Raw genomic sequence first — 17,281 nt, forward strand, 5'->3', positions numbered from 1 at the left:
AAGCAGTGCAGCAGAACTTTTAAGCATGTGAAAATAAGCCACATGGTGGAAACTGCTGACCTCCCCAAACAAAAAACAGCAGCATGCTGCTGCTTTAATGACTTTCACCCATCAGGGCCTGTGTGGTTCTCCTAACAGCTGCCTTATTTTCAAAGCAGCAAGCCTTTCACATTCGAAAATGCACAGAATGTCTCCCAGTTGCAGTAGATTAAAGAGCTGAAAGAGAGCTTGCGTTTCTAAGCACTCTCTCGCAAAATATATATGATGTCTGGATGATCATTTAAAACAAATTTTTATCCTTTCCCCCTCAGATTATAAAAAAGAAAACTTAACAAGTAAGTAATGTTGTGTGTGGCCTTGGAACCTTATGTGTATGTCGTCGGACTCATGCATGCATATTCACTGTCAGACTTCATGGTGTCCTGGACAGAACGCCTGGCCTCAGTCAGCCTTCAACAGTACTCATCCTAGGTAGACGAAGAGGAGGTATGTGGGAGGTCTCAGCTTATAGCTTCTAAATAGGCCACGGAAGGCAGGCTTTGTAGCGATGGCTGCTGCAATCAACATCGCCTACCTCAAGGTTATCAGTCCATGTTACCTTTTGTGTCGCTCAGCTAAAACAAGCCAATTCACAAGGTCACCTTATGACTTGTGCATTCATGAATTTGACAGCATCTAATTATTTCTAGAATAAGAAGTAAATGTTTATTTCTTCCCTGAGACCATCGTGGTCTTCAGTTATAGAACAGATCTTTTTTGGGGAAGGGTAGTTGTTAACACAGCTAATTTCCGGTATAACGTTCGAATCCAATGGTTGGTAAAACATCATCTCAACATCTTTAGGAAAGAATTCAAGAAAACTGCTGGAAAAGAATGTCTCAGCAACTGACTTGTATCGTCTAGTGCTTTAAACTAGCGAAAGGCAGAAGTCTTCAGAGTGAAGTGAGAAAAGTGCTTTCGTGTCTGTTAATGACTCTTGGGTTGAGAGGTCTAAGTCCTAAGTCATGTTCACTTGCGGTTAGACCTATTCCGGGCCTAATTTGCACCTGGCTAAATGCCCTGAAAATTTGCGAGGGATTTACTTTACCAGCTTATTTCAAGGACTAAGACTTAAAGTATTAAAAGAAAAAATGTTATTGGTTCCAGTTGAGTCACTCCAAGTTATTAAAGAAAATCTACTATTCTTGCAGCCTGTCAGATTGCTACACTCAAATGGGGATGAAAAAGAAATGTCTCAGTTCTTTGTCATCTGAGCAGCCAATGTTTAGTTTGATTGGACTGTTAATGGGTGACTGTGGTCTTTGTTATCCTTCAATCATTGACTCATTCATCCCTTCAAACATTCAGAGAGGGCTTCCTTTTGAGGGCTTATCCAAAATTAGACAACAAAAGCACTGAAAAAATAGTTATGCTTTCTACACTCATTTGACAGGATTTTCAGCAGTACAAATAAATCGATTTCTTAATCTTAAGAAAAGGTTTTATAAAGTCCTTTGTACAAGTCAGAAAATGAGCCCCAAATAGTATAAACTGATCACTTTAACTGAGCACATGCACCAGGACACATGTGTAGGAATGCATTTCCTGAGTTACATGTCATCACAACTGTCTGCTGCCCACTTACTACTTACATTTCACTGAAACTTACTGTTTCTAGGAAGTCTACTCAGTGTGCCTAAAGCTAAAGACCATGCTGCCCCGAGTGTCCGCAAAGCCCCCTATTAACACTCTTGTAACACTTACCTTTTTTCATAATTCTGTGCTTATGAGTTTGTTTCTCAGCTTAGTATTTAAATGCATGCGTGCTACCATAGTCTGCCTATATAGACCCATCAGTAGACTTCAATGGCTACATTACTGTATGGCTGAGCGACTGAATCAAACTCCCCTGAAGTTCAGAGGCAGAGACAACACTAATGAGAGAAAAGATGAAAGTGAAAGCAAAGAGTTGTGAAGTAGCTCTAGAAAAAGCAAGAGCAAGTAGGCCAAAGGTAGCAATTATGCATGATGTGATTGAACTATAGAGCGATATGATCTGTATTAGCTCCCAATAAAAATGTTTTTGTGTATGTGTGTGGGGGGGGAGCAGTAATCAAGAAGTAACAAAACAATAAAATAATGAAATATTATCATTACCTAGCAATCGTTGCAATGATTGGAAGGGGAAAACAAACAAACAAACAAACCCATAAATAACAAATGCTAGTGAGGGTGTGAAACTCCGATACACTGCTGGTAGGAACGTAAACTGATCGATGCAATGTGATATAGGATTCCCACCATGAAGTATAGATCCTAGAGCACAAGAAGCAGTGACACGAATAGATCTATGTGCACCCATATTCATCCCAGCATTATTCACAGTAGCAAGAGGATGGAAACAACTGAAGGGCCCATCCACAGATGAATGGGTTAAAAAAACTACAGTACACACACAGTAGAATACGTTGTAACATTAAAGAATAATGCTGAGTCCACGAAATATCTCACAGCATGCATGAACCTGTAGGTCATTATACTGGGTGAAATAAGACAATCACAAAAGGATAAACATTGTATGAGACCACTGCTTTCTAAAGTCAAGAAAAGGTTTACAAACAGAAAGCAACCTGTGTTAGCTACCAGGGATGAGAGGAGGAGGGAAGAAAACATTAATAACTATTTAGCAGACATATAGTAGCTTAGAAGAGAAAGATCGTACCTGAAAAGGAGGAGATCAGGGCAAGAGGACCAAGAAACAGGGCAATGCACAGAGTAAAAGGTAACAAAGGTAAATACTATTACACACACACACTGCACTCACAGTTAGAGCCAATAATTTGTTAGTGGATACAAAGACAGATATATAAGGTGAGCAGGTATGAACATGAGCATATATAGGTTTGACAGAAGATATTCGTAATTACATATTTGGATCACTAATAAATATACCCAGGTAGCTAGTACAGCAGACAGGGAACAAAATCAGGCAAACTTCTTATCCATAACTGAACACCTCAAGAAACGGAGTCACTGAGTTTGAAAGCTTAGGACCATACTCTGGGTCTATGCAGATCAATTGGCATAGCATCGCTCATAAATAGAATGTTCTACTCGTTTGTGGTAAGCAGTGACGAGGGTATTAAAAGCTTGATGGAGCCATCTGTGATATAGTTGTTAGCCTCTTCCCAACTGGAGCAACGAAGTCTTAAAAAAAGATGCAAGGACCTACTTAGTCCAAAGGATTAATGAAGCGCACAAACCACAGCTTCCACTAGACCAGAAGAACTCGATGGGGTCTGAGTTCCACTACTGAATCCTATGCTTGTGAGGGAACATGTGGAACAAAGTCTAAATTCATAAAAAGGTCAGACTTACTGGTCTGGTAGAGATTGTAGAACCCGAAATTCTGGCCCTAATCACCCTTGAACCTGGAGCTGATCCTACTCCTAGAGATTGCCTTTCAGCCCTCAAATGACACTGAGGAAGAATGTGCTCCTCAGAACCATCAACTCTATGGGACCAAGAGGGTAGCGCTCGCCCTAAAACAAAATTCAGAAGGCAGGAAGGGATCGTAGGTGGAAAATGAGAAGAGTGCTGTTGCATTGAGGGGATTGGAAGTGATCTCATGAAACAAAATGTGCACAAATTAATGAATGGGGACATTTTACTCAACCCACGATAAAATGTTCAAACAAGGAGAGAAAGCAAGAACAAAGCTTCTTGAAAACAAATACTTAAACTCAATAGAATAAAATTATTACTCAGACCAAACACAATGCTTGTGCTTTAAAATAAATTTTACTTATTCATTATGGTTATTCACTTAATCTATCATTATATTCTATTTTCTGACATTCTCTAGAAAAATAACCTTTACGTTTGTTCATGACTTGACTTCCAATTGTAGATATCTCATTATACTCCCTCACATGTTATAAAATTCAGATACTAAAACAGTCCCTTCTCCCTGTCCTTCAGTAATAGCTCGGACTTGTGATTAGCAGGAAGCGCGATGTCTCCAATGTCCAAGAGCAGGAAACTCAAGCTGTCCAATGTCAGCACCGCTCACCACTCACTTAGGGTGGATCCAGAAACCTAGTCCTAAGGGCACCGGGCCAGCTTGCCCAGCACCCACAGAGGGACTCTAGAAATCAGATTTGCTGCGGACGTTTGTTGAGAGGTTGACATTCGTCCCGCACAGATGTTTTACTTCTATGCTGATGCTCTTCCAGGTCCAAGTACCACTTGAGCCTCCCAGGTGACCACGCTCGGCCTCCACAGACCTCGGAATTGTTCCCCCCTCTGTCCCCACCTGGACCAAGAGTCACACATGGTGCTCCACTGCAGTGTCTGCCTTGGCAGGAGTCCGATTCCAATGGCTTTAAGCATCTACTAAGACAAACATTTCCTTTTGACTTTGACTGTCATGTGCTATATTAATACGCTTTCTTATTAAATCATTATTCCCTTTCTATATGATTGCAGTCTGTTTGCTAGTATTTACTAAGGATTTTTTTGAGTGTATACTCTATGTAATCGGTGTATGCTGTTTTCTTTTCTTTTGTCCTAACTTGGTCAGGTGGTGATATTAGTTGTATAGTCACACCCGAAAGGAGTTTGAAAGAATTTTGTTTTACTGGAACATATTTTAAACTATAGAAATATTATCTCTTCTAAAATTGAAAGAATGCCTTCATAACTCTACAATGACTTTGAAAACTAACTTCTTGCTTATGGCTATGTATTGCTGTCTAATACTTCACGTGGACCCCTGGTGGTGTAGTGATTACATCTCTATTGCACTGCGATCCTCGTGGTTGGCAGTTTGAAACCACCAGCAGCTCTGTGGGAGAAAGACTAGGCCTTCTATTCCTGTAAACAGTTACAGTCTCAGAAACCCACAGAGGGGCGCTGAGTCAGTATTGATTCAATGGCAGTGAATTTGGATTGGTTGTAATACTTCACATATGGTAATTAACAGGTTCCTATATTTGTACTTATGATTTAAAAATATAATACTTCCTTCTTTATTGACCTTTGACTGGATTATCAGAAATCTTCATTAATTCTAATTTTGTATGTTTGTGTCTGCCCTATTTTTTAAAGCTAAAATCCCACTGGATCCACTACTTTAAAAATATCAACTATTGATCTATTTCTCAATTTTTTCATTGCTGATCATGTATTCTAACATATTAGTTTGTACTTTCATATGGCTGCGACTTTAACACTCACTCTCTTCTGATTTCTGTAGTTATTATTTCTTTTCCAAAGTCCTGAATTAAATGTTTGATGTATTCACTTTCACTTTTTTATGTCATGGAGGTAATTAAAGCTATGGGTTTGTCATTGAGCACAGTTTTGACCAAATCTCATCTACATGATTAGAAAATTATTTTCTAATCTGTAACAATGGTTCCTTTTTAGTCTTTGAACAAATTTATAATTTTTTTCTTTTTAATGTTTTTTGAGTTTTATTAATATTGTTACATTTTGATCACAGAGTAGATCTGGGTAATGTCTGCTTCTTTAAATTTATTAAGAATGATCTTGTAGTCTGAGATGAGATCATTTTTGTCAGTAACACACAAATATTTGAGGAGAACATTTATTCTTGTCTTAATAGGGACCAGTGGGGAAAAGAGGAAGCTTTCAACTCCTGTACAGAGTTACAACCTCAGAAAACACAAGAGCAGGTCTACCGGTCCTACAGGGTCCCTATGAGTCAGAATTGATTTGGTGGCAGTGGGTTTGGTCCAGTAAGGTGTCCCAGTGGCATATAGGATTCCATATTAGACTGAAAACTCTAAGGTCAGCAGTTCAAACCCACCAGCTACTCTGTGAGAGAAAGATGAGGCTTTCTACTCTGGTCAAGATTTACAGCCTTCCATATCCTCCAGGGCAGTTCTGCTCTGTCCTACACAGTTGCATTGACGCAAGAGCAATGTGTTTGGTTTGGATTGTGTTTTATTAGAGTACAAAGTTCATTTATAGCTATTAAAACATTATTGCCAATTATATTGTTAAAACACTTGGCATCTCTCTTTTTGCCTTTCCTCAATCTACTAGGAGGATTTAAAATATAATTACAATGAATCCTGTGGCAGCTGGACCTTGAAGGGAACTGCCCTGTTTTCCACCTCCAAGGGGTTTTCCTCCTTTGACAGGCAGCTGTCTTGCCACTTTTCTGGAGCTCATCTAAATGGGAGAGGTTGGCGTTTCATTCTGCAACAGATTTCTGCCTTCCACAGATTTCACTACTGATGGAGATGTTTCAGTAGATGTCCAACAGACTTGGCACCCTACAAACATGATCAGCACGGCACCTTTTGTTTGCCAAGTCATGCCGGTTCCACCTTGTGTTGCTAAAGCACTGGCCATTTTAGTAGGTGTTTGACAGGAGCTGGGTTTTCAGATAAACTAACTTCTCTTGATTTGTGTTCCAATATTTTCATCATCTCCGTCCATTACTTTTATTCTTCTTGTAATCAAAAGAAAACATGTATAAAGTCTCAGCTCTAGTCCCTCTTTGCCTCTAGTATCAAAACATACCATATTTTATACAATAAATCAACGATTCCCATGGCTGTTGTCAGGTTATAAGCAGCACAGTGCTGTATGAAGCACACATGTCCAAGACCTGTACTTGTGTTAGGGGAAAACTAAGCACAACAAAACAAAGCAAAAACTTCTGCTCACTGAGTCTCGTGTTTAAATTTTTTTTATTCTAAAAGCTAGACTGACTTATAACTGGGCCTTGAGATAGTCTTAGAATTAAACTTTAAAGATATATAACCAAAAAAAAAAAAGATATATAACCAAAGAGAACCTGATGCATGTATTCTTAAATTTTAAATTTAGTTCACAGATGACTTGTATACAAAAAAATGATTTTTTTAAAAGTTTGAGAATGAGTGAAATGAATTATCATTGCTTCCTTATAGCATTCCCACCAATGATGTCCTCAAAGCCAAGTGTGGACATTCCAAACTTGCCTTCCTCCTCCTCCTCCTCCTTCTCGGCCTCACCCACATACTCCATGACCGTCATCATTTCTATCATGTCCAGCTTTGCAATATTTGTGCTTCTCACCATAACTATTCTGTACTGCTGCCGAAGACGAAAACAATGGAAAAGTAAGAAAAGGTACGGTTTTCAATAAGGCATATCACATATAGCAATATTTTAAATCTACATAGTAAATATTGAACTTAGGGGTGGAAGGAGAACTATATGTAATACCACTAGTCTCTTGATGGCATTTTCTGCATAAAAATTTAGGCCCCATGCTGTGACCTTACAAAATATTGGTGATCTTTTGCACAGTCCCATGTCCCAGTGTTAGTTTTCACAACAGGGAAAATCTAAACAGTAATGAGGAGTTCTGGCGGCATAGTGGTTACACGTTGGGCTGCGATCTGCATGGTCGGCAGTTCGAAACCACCAGCAGCTCCACAGGAGAAAGACTGGGTGTGCTGTTCCTGTCAACAGTGACAGTCTCAGGAAGCCATGGGGGATGGAGGCTTGGTCCCTATGAGTCAGCGTTGACTCCGTGGCAGCGCATTTGGTTTGGGTTTGGTGGTGGTGTGGTTATCTGTTGGGTTCTGTTGAGGCTCTCTGCTCCCTTACACGATTACAGTCTTGAAAGCCCACCAGGGGTCGCTATGAGTCGGCCTGGACTCCACGGCAGTGCGTGAAGGGAAAAAGAAAACGAGTCCCTTTCCCTTTCCTACACTTCCTGCTGCTTCTGTTGTGACAAAATGCCCGAGAAAGCAGGAGTCTAAAGCAAGCAAAAACATTGCATTTCTCCAAAATTGCTGGACTATTGAGTCCCTTAGTAATTGTGTGTGTGTGTGTGTGTGTGTGTGTGTGTGTGTGCACTCCTAGATGCTGTGTCTCTCAGCATCTAAGTCTGAGTCCACAGTCTGAACTCATTGCGGATCTCCCTTGCAGAGAATCAGCAGCTGTAACCCTCACCACTCTTCCTTCTGAGCTTTTGCTGGACAGGCTACACCCCAACCCCATGTACCAGAGGATGCCACTCCTTCTGAACCCCAAGTTGCTCAGCCTGGAATATCCCAGGAATAACATTGAGTATGTGAGAGATATTGGAGAGGGGGCATTTGGAAGGGTCTTTCAAGCAAGGTAAAGTTATCCACATTAAAAAAATTTTTTTCCATTGAAATACATTGTATCTGAAAAGGCACTTAGATGTATATAATAGTTAGCTTAGGTGACCTGTTGGAATCATGCTTTGACTTGTGTACTAGATTTTGGATCTTAATAAATTTTCCTCTTTTCTGGAAAGTAGGTTTGCATCTATGGAGAGAATATACTTTAATGCACTTAATCAAAATATAAGAAATCAAAATATATCTTCATTTGTCTAGCATTCAAATTGCAAACAATTAAGAGTAGCTCCATATTTATTTTTCAATAAAAATTTCAAATCATACATTTCAATGAGCAATTCTCAAATCCATTTCTCTTCCATTTTCGATTGCAATATTTTTCATTTCATTTAAAGCTTACTGTCACCTGATGCTTTTGTTTTAAGAACTCTGACCCAATGGACCCTTGTAGAATGATAAAGCAGAAAAGGGAACCATGTTCCCCAAACAGAGCAAAATGATGAACTCGTGATAAGGCTCTGTATGCGAGCCAACACCAGAGAGTATAGCACTTTTGAGTCAACTGGACGAAAAAGTCCCCTCTGTGTATTTGCATCTCCATAGACTCCAATCAGTTGGCAGAATGTGGGCTGGGTGGTCATCTGGATGACCCTGCAGTGAGTGCCCATGGGCAGGGTACATCCTTGCCTTCACTCGTGGTGCCCCTGGTATGGAGATTGCATCAATTGAAAGAAAGAAGTGTCCCAATTTTTCCTGAGGGGCAAGATACAACATCAGCTTCTGGAGAGGCAGGGGAGGTTATAAAAGTGAGTAAAATATAGTCCTTACCTTCAAGGAATTAACTGCTGGCCAGGGATGAAAGGGCTAGAATAATAATGATCATCTCATTGGATCTGGGCACTTTAGAATTCCCATAATTCAGAAATAATGCATCTGTCAAACTTAACGTATGCTGGAAACAATCCCGGGGGTTTACTACTCGGCTCCTGCTGTCGGCACTTTTCTTTGGTTCTCCGGTCTGAGGAAGACCGAGTGCAGGGTAGAAATGTCTGCATGTGGTTTGTAAAGGCTCCTCCTCGTCGGTTTCTTTCATCCTAAACACATCTATGTTTCAGGGCGCCAGGCTTACTCCCCTACGAACCCTACACAATGGTGGCCGTAAAGATGCTCAAAGAAGAAGCCTCGGCGGACATGCAAGCTGACTTTCAGAGAGAGGCAGCCCTCATGGCGGAATTTGATAACCCGAACATCGTGAAACTCTTGGGTATGATAATCTAAGAGGGTGTTTATTTGATCAGAAACAGCGATTGCCTAAGTTTTTCCTCCGTTACACGTCAGCCCTAATCCGTGGCTTTACTTAGGCTTCTCCTGGGTCTTAGAGATGGTCCTGGTGGCCCAAGCTTAGGTCCTCAGACCATCCATCCTGTCCCATTCCTTAGAGGACATTGTCTAATAAATAATGCCATTTAACCTCCCCACTCCCATTTCTCTCCATTTTTGCTGCCTTTCCTGAAGAAAATGGAATCCTTCCTAACACATTTTTTAAAGTGTGGTGAAAATAACAAAACACACCATTTCAATTTTGTGGCAGTGATTACATTCTTTAAGTTGTTTACCTTTCTTACAATTGTTTCCCAAATTATCCAACTACCATTAACACAAACTCAATACTCTGAAGCCTCTAGATCCCTTTCCCCCACCCGTCCACTCGTGTCAGGCACGAATACTTTTTTAATGTCTATATTTGGTTGGTAGGAGTCCTGGTGGTAATGTGAGGTAAGCAAGTATTGTGCTATTAAGTTCAAGGCTGGTGGTTCAAAACTACGGACTGCTCTGCAGGGGGAAGATTGGCCCGTCTGCTCCTGGAAAAGTTTAGTTTAGGGAACTCTCTGTCAATTGCTATGCATCTGAAATGGCTCGATGATGATGATTTCATCTGGGATATATTTGTGTTTCATCTAAGCAATATCGTGCAGTATTTTTCCTGACTTCTTTAACTGAGTGCCATACACCACGTGTTTATGCATGTTGCCCTCGCATCAAACTCTCTCTCTCTTTGTGGCTGAGTAGCGTTCCACTGTGTGTAGTAAGTACCACATTTTATTTATCCATTCTTCTGTTGGGAAACATTTTCATTGCTTCCCCCTTTGGGTTATTGTGAACGAGCTTCAGTGAACACTGGTATGTAAGTCTCTGTTTGTGTTTCTGCTTTCAATTCTCCAATTGGGATTGGTGGACCATGTTCTGTGCTCAATCCTTTAAAGAATTGCCAACTTTTTCCCTTACCATGCCTGGAATATTTTGTATTCCCATCAGGGTAGAGTTTCAATTTCTCCACGACCTACTAACACCTGTTGACCCCTCCCTTTAAAAATGATCCCTTTATAATCGATCCTTTGAAAACGATCATTGCCATTTTAATGTGGGAGCAGTGGGACTGTGTTGTGCTTTGGATGCTCACCTTCCCAATGACCAGGAATACTGGGCATCTTCTTAAGTGATCACAGTGCTTCTGAGATGCCTCTCTTAACCTTTATCTGGACTAGAAAATGTGATCCTAAGACTTGAGAGAGATAAAAAAAAGAGATTGCTTTTGATCGTGCTCTGCACTAAGAACACAGAAATATATCCCTTTTGGGGGATAATTGTTATTGCTTCTTAAAATGTTTATTCTGAAGGCACGTGTAGGTATTTGTTATTTTATAATATCCTGAATTCCTAAAATGGCATTGAACACAAAATGTATGATTTGCAAGTTTATGATGTGTGAGGTAGCATGTTTCTAACAGCCATTACTGAGTTTTCAGATTTTCTTTTGTTCCTAAGAAGAACTCAGATTTATGACTATCTGTTAAACCTGTAGCTAAAATTATTTCAGTGTCTCATATACATAAGACCCAAATATGTAAAAGCAGTCATCTTTCCCAACATGATTCCAATGCTCTCACAGTTTTTTGGACTTTAGTAGCATTTTTTAAAAGATCGCAAAAGAGGAAGAGATAATGGTAAAATTAATTAAATTAATATCCAATAAAGTAAATCTACTTTGATCCATAGGACTATCAGGCACTCCCTAAAAAGTGTTTTCTTCTAAAAATAGATTCCCTGGTATTGAAATCCTTGGGTATCATAGTTTTATAAGCACAAATGTAAGGAAGTAGGTCTATGTGTAGAGTGCTGATGTAGAGATCAGCATTTTAGAAAAGAGAAAGGCAATAAACTGTAGAGCCTTACCCACCGTTCTGGCAGTTAAGCAAATGACTAAAACTGAGTTTGAGAATTTATTGAAGAGGTGCTTAAGACATGGTTAAGAAGGTTTGAGGTTTTCTTACACATTCACCATTCATTCAACATATTAAATATGCATAGAGATCCTCTAATGAAACATATAAAGTACGGAGCTTGAGGTTACAAAGGTCAGCAAAACACAATCTTTCCTATCAGGACTTTATTCTACTTTGAAGTCCCAACTAAGAGTTAGAATTCTTATATAAAACATTTTGAGCTCTTAAAGAAAGGATTACATAAGCTCATATAATTGCTCATATATAGTATTGCAAATTGTATGTGTATATAGATAGGTACACAGATAGACTGACCAATCCCTGGTGGCTCTGTGAGTTAAGCATTGAGCTGCTAACCAAAGGTTGGTTGTTCAAATTCACCCACCTCTCTATGTGAGAAGAATTAGGCTGTATGCTCCTATAAAGACTTACCGTCTCAGAAACTCGGCACAGGACACCAAGGAGTCAGAATTGACTTGTTAGCAATGGATTTTAGACACACACATACACACACGTATGCATGCACACACACATGTATGAGTATAAGTGAAAAAGTCTTGCTACTAGCATTCAGTTCAAACATTCAAGGGTTTATTCCAAACAAAATATGTTAAAAACATGTTTCTGCCATCAGCGAATGACCGTAGACCAGTTGTCTCAGGAATACACACACACGTGTCTTTTAGTCTTACTAAGGCGTCCTCAGCAGGGGCTGCCAAGGGAATCTGCTGACTCCATTAAATTCAAGGCAGAGAGATGAGACTTTTTTTCTGGGAATTAAAAGTTGTAATCTTGATAGATTTTTCTCAAGAATAGGGAAAAAACTCCACAGGAGCTTATTTGAAGTTTTTTTGGTGTTTTTTTTTAATGGAAAACTACACTGGTATATAGAGGCAGGAAAGTTTGCTAAGGAAATTTTTTCCAACATGACAGTGGTTGCTTTTTCTTTGACAGTAACAAGGTCTTTCTTAGGAGACTTTCACTGGGAAACCTTACTCCATCCACCAGACAACCCGGATCTTGCACCTTCAGGCTTTCTTTCCCCCAGAACATTGAAAAGAAACACAATTTGAGTTCCTGAAGGATGCTAAAATTGCTATTTTTATGTGGTATTTTTAAAAGGGGGAGGATTAAAGGCATGGGAATACTGGGAGGGTTAAAGGGGGAGGGTTAAAGGCATGGAAGGATTAAAGGTGGAGGGTTAAAGGCATGGGAATACTGGGAGGGTTAAAGGGGGAGGGTTAAAGGCATGGAAGGATTAAAGGGGGAGGGTTAAAGGCATGGGAATACTGGGAGGGGTTAAAGGGGGAGGGTTAAAGGCATGGAAGGATTAAAGGTGGAGGGTTAAAGGTATGGGAATACTGGGAGGGCTAAAGGGAGAGGGTTAAAGGCATGGGAATACTGCCTTCAGAAGTATGCAGATCTCAATGGAGGATATGTTGCAAAGCCGTCACTTCACACCTTTGTTTAGTGAATGTGTCTGTGATTTTGTAGCAGTATTTTTGACTTGCCCTTTTATTTGATCATTATCGTCACAAAGAATGAAGCTTCTGTATAATATATTCTGTACCAGGGAGTAAGATATTTCATTAAACAACTTCAGTTCAAAATGAGACCTGCCCAGGAGAAATATGTTGCCATTCCTTTGATTTTCCCTAGGACATATCCGTATGCTGATCATTCGAGTTCCTGTGATTAAAAACTACCCTCTACACAATAAGCCAAGATAATGTTGATATTATAGGTCCAATTTCAGACCACCACAGTATAGAAAATATTGAAATAAAATGAGTCACACACATATAGAATTTCTGTTTATGCTGCATTCTAATCTACTAAGTGTGCAATAGCATTACAAAAAAAAAGTTTGAAATGCTCTGAGAATTACCAAAATGTGACCCAGAGTGAGCTCTAAGGGTACACATGCTGCTGGAGACATGGTGGGGATGGAGCTGATCGCTGGGCGGTTGCCACACACCTGCAATTTGTGAAAACACAGTCTCTTTGGGGCACCATAAAGTGCAACACAATAAAACAAGCTCTACCTGTGTTCCTTTCTCTCTCTCTCTCATCCTTTGTGAACAGAGATTCTAGGTTTTTCTAATTGCCTGGAAAACAGTAATAGATCTAAGAATCTATTTTTATGGTGTTCTGAAATCCTGCCCTTTTGATTTACGTATTCCAACTTTCCCAGTTCCTCTCCCAAACATAGCAAGGGTTTAGTTTGCAAATGCCATTTTAGTATTAAGTCTAAAATCATGTTATCGTTTTTTTCTTTCCAACAAGTGAGCATCATAAAACCTAAATTTTAAGAAGTCTTATCGCAGCAACCTGAATATTCATTTCAGAATCTTGGATTATTTTCCTTTATTTTTTTGTGAGTTTATTTGCTTTCCTGCCAAACTTTATATACTTCATCCTTCTAATTCTTCTTCGTCAGAGAAGGAAATCACAACCCAGGGCAATTACATTGCATACCAAATGCAGCTATCCATTCCCTAAACATTTATAAGCACCTCTTCTTCCAGACATATTAAGGGATGGGGAACTTAAAGAAGAATAAAACAAAACTCTAATTTCAAAATGCCTAAATACTCAGAAGAAACGTACAAATAGATGGAAGATGACAATAAAGGGTGATAGGTACAATGCTAGACGGAAAAGCTAATCCTGGTAGGGTCTCCAGCTAAAACATTCTAAGCAGAGTAATAATTAAGCGAAATCTTAAAAGATAAATAGGAAACTTTTCACGTTTATGGACTGCAGAGTTTCTAGAGTCATGCTGGGTGGATGTGCCCCTGAAATTATCATCCTGAGATAATTTTTTTTTAAGTAAGTCAAACATATTTCTGAAGTTACCTTAAAACCAAATGATACGTTAGCTTACTGAATAAAAAGCGGGCTGCCTCGGGCATGTGCTCTGTGAAAGAACTCTCTCCACGCGCTCAGAAGGCCAGCAGCTGCTGAAGGAGCAGGCAGGATCGCGGGGCGCAGCGAGTGCGAGTTAAAGAGGGAGCAAGGAGTCAGAACAGAACAGTGAGCGCAGTTCCACAACTGGAAGACTGTGCTCCATGTCACGAAAGTACGTGTGCAAATGGCTGAAGGATCCATTCTTAGGAAACTATTTTGCTGTATGTGGTTTCCACAACCACAAAATAATTAACAGTTAGAAAGGGGGGGAAAGGAAACAGGAGATGGTTAGATAAAGAAATAGGACCAGGGTTTGTCTATGGCCTTGTTCACCCAAGGTCCCTCTTTTCTGATTGGCCCATCTGACTCGGGGGCTCGTGCCCTCATGTTGTGGAGGCTCTGGGTGGTGCGTAGACTAAGGCCGTGGCCTTCCGATACCAACCGTTGGGGTATGGAGCCCTGTCCCACTCTGACACCCACGGAATTCCCAGGCGTCCGCGTCGGCTCCCCTGGCACCTGGTTTGGCTTAGGTTTTCCACCGGGTCCCTTGAGAAACCCATCCTAACCGTGGCCGTGCTCCTGCTTGCAGGTGTGTGCGCTGTCGGCAAGCCCATGTGCCTCCTCTTTGAATACATGGCCTATGGCGACCTCAACGAATTCCTGCGCAGCATGGCTCCGCACAACGCGGGCACCCGGAGCCACGGCGACGACGTGGCGCGGGTGCGGGTGTCCAGTCCGGGACCCCCGCCGCTCTCCTGCGCCGAGCAGCTGTGCATCGCCAGGCAGGTGGCCGCCGGCATGGCTTACCTGTCGGAGCGCAAGTTTGTGCACCGCGATTTGGCCACCAGGAACTGCCTGGTGGCCGAGAGCATGGTGGTGAAGATCGCCGACTTCGGCCTCTCCAGGAACATCTACTCGGCCGACTACTACAAGGCCAATGAAAATGACGCCATCCCCATCCGCTGGATGCCCCCCGAGTCCATTTTCTACAACCGCTACACCACCGAGTCGGACGTGTGGGCCTACGGGGTGGTGCTGTGGGAGATCTTCTCCTACGGCCTGCAGCCCTACTACGGCATGGCCCACGAGGAGGTCATCTACTACGTGCGGGATGGCCACATCCTCGCCTGCCCCGAGCGCTGCCCGCGGGACCTGTACAACCTGATGCGCCTGTGCTGGAGCCCGCTGCCAGCCGACCGGCCCAGCTTCCCCAGCATCCACCGGATTCTGGAGCGCATGTGCCAGAGGGCGGCAGCAACCGTGGGGGTCTGAGAGGGAAGGCGCCCAGGGGACACAGCGCCGTCTCCTCCCAGACCCCACCAGCCCAACACGACGCAGATGGGAAAGAGTGGGGGCCCGTTGTGGCTGTGCCAGGAGACGCGATGGCAATGCAGAACGCCCACTGCAGATGGCCTGACGGCAAAGGTCGGCTAAGCAATGGGCCATAACAAGAGCCAGCTCTTCTTTTTCCAGGGGGAAATTTGTCCTCCCTGTTGTTCAGCAAAGGATGTCATTGGTTCCATCCTTGAATGAGCAAGCAGCAGAATAGGGTTCGGTGGTTAAATTTGAATATGAAATGTGCTATGACGTCTCATTTTGAATAAAGTTAGTGCCTGTCCATTATGTAAGTGATAGATCTTCATGTTAAGAAAAAAAAAAAGAAGTATAGAAAAACAGAAAGAAGAAAAACCCATTCATTGTCTCATCCACCAAAGAAAGACATTAGGGGTTTTTTTGGTTTTATTTTGTTTGGATCATTTCTTCATGATTTTCATGCATAACTTTATATTTGTTATATTCTATGGAGCTGTGGTCACACTTTATTGAGAGAGTGCTTTTAGGGAATAAAAATGGCCACTCAGGGAGGCTGGATTCTCATTGTGATTTCCGGTTCCTTCTTCTGATTCTGTGTTCTTTTTCCCCTTAAGATGTTCTTCCATTTTATATGTTTGAGGTGCTTATGTCTTCTGTTTTTAAGGAAATGGCTATTAGGACTTTACCTTTGTCTCAGATTTTTATTAGCCCCTTCCCCTTTATTCTAATCCCCTTTTCTTCCTCTTTTCCAGACTTCTCTGCCTTTTTTTTTTTTGGCTCTTTAGCTGTTTTCTTTTATTTCAAGCACATCATCAATACCTAGCAGACATTTATTTTTAAACATAACATTACAAACCAATATGCAAATACTTTTTGGGAAATACTACCATTTTCTCTTCTTGTACTTGTGTTTGAGACCATGGCCTGCAGTGTGTCACTCAATGACGCTATTACTATTGCCCATTAAGTCACTGAAGCGATCATCTTTACCAGCACAGAATACCAGAAGCTGCTCCTGGAACCGTCGGATGATTTCAAGCTGCTATTTTCGTGCATTCTTTTCCTCGTTTAGAAATTAAATGTATTGCGGTAGAATTGATAGGGGGTTGTTTACCCGCTTTCTGCATGACTTAGTAACTTATGTTCCTGTCATGTTTGATGATTAAAAGAGATAGCAACCTTCTAGAACTCAGCCTCCTGGTGCTCCGAGAAGCCCAGGCTTAGCTGACTCAGAGATGAATGACATGACTTTATTCCTGGTACAGCACAAAGCCAAATCCTCCTGAAAAGCAAATACACAAGGCAGAGCAAATAGCAGTCTACTCTACACACTGATTGGCCATCAGGGGAATAAACAAAATGGTCTACAGTCTTGAAATCAGATTTTCAATTGTCTTTTGGAAAGCTCTCCCTGAAATGGCCAAGCCACCTTAATGGGGTAACGTATCCTCTTTGCTGAGAGGTGTGTCATTTCTTATTCACAGACCCTCTCTAAGCAATCAAGACCCCCCTCAAAAAGTTGGAATTACTCTAGACTCTGCCCTGTCCTTCACATGGGCTGTTCATAATTTTTAGTTCCTAAAAAATCTACTGCTTTCATCCCCTCCTATTCAATTCGACTGTCGATCACCAGGTTCCATCCCATCTGCCCATTATCTG

The 17,281-nt window shown here is 41.3% G+C and overlaps 1 protein-coding gene across 5 annotated transcripts in view; it reads left to right on the plus strand.

Moving 5' to 3' along the window:
• Positions 1–15,580, plus strand: part of MUSK (muscle associated receptor tyrosine kinase) — a 104,405-nt gene extending 88,825 nt beyond the window's left edge. For 4 of the 5 annotated variants that reach the window (XM_004710952.2, XM_004710955.3, XM_004710954.2 and 1 more), the window contains 4 exons: positions 6,927–7,128; positions 7,936–8,127; positions 9,230–9,378; positions 14,898–15,580. In XM_004710952.2, the coding sequence (XP_004711009.1) occupies positions 6,927–7,128; positions 7,936–8,127; positions 9,230–9,378; positions 14,898–15,580 (1,226 nt within the window). Of the gene's footprint in view, positions 1–311; positions 336–6,926; positions 7,129–7,935; positions 8,128–9,229; positions 9,379–14,897 lie in introns of all 5 variants that reach the window. The other variant, XM_004710953.3, reaches the window with a different exon arrangement.
• Positions 15,581–17,281: the final 1,701 nt, after the last annotated feature.

This window comes from Echinops telfairi, unplaced genomic scaffold (assembly GCF_000313985.2).
Source record: "Echinops telfairi isolate 266 unplaced genomic scaffold, ASM31398v2 ScPeMD7_7410;HRSCAF=8448, whole genome shotgun sequence".
NCBI classification, from domain to species: domain Eukaryota; kingdom Metazoa; phylum Chordata; class Mammalia; order Afrosoricida; family Tenrecidae; genus Echinops; species Echinops telfairi.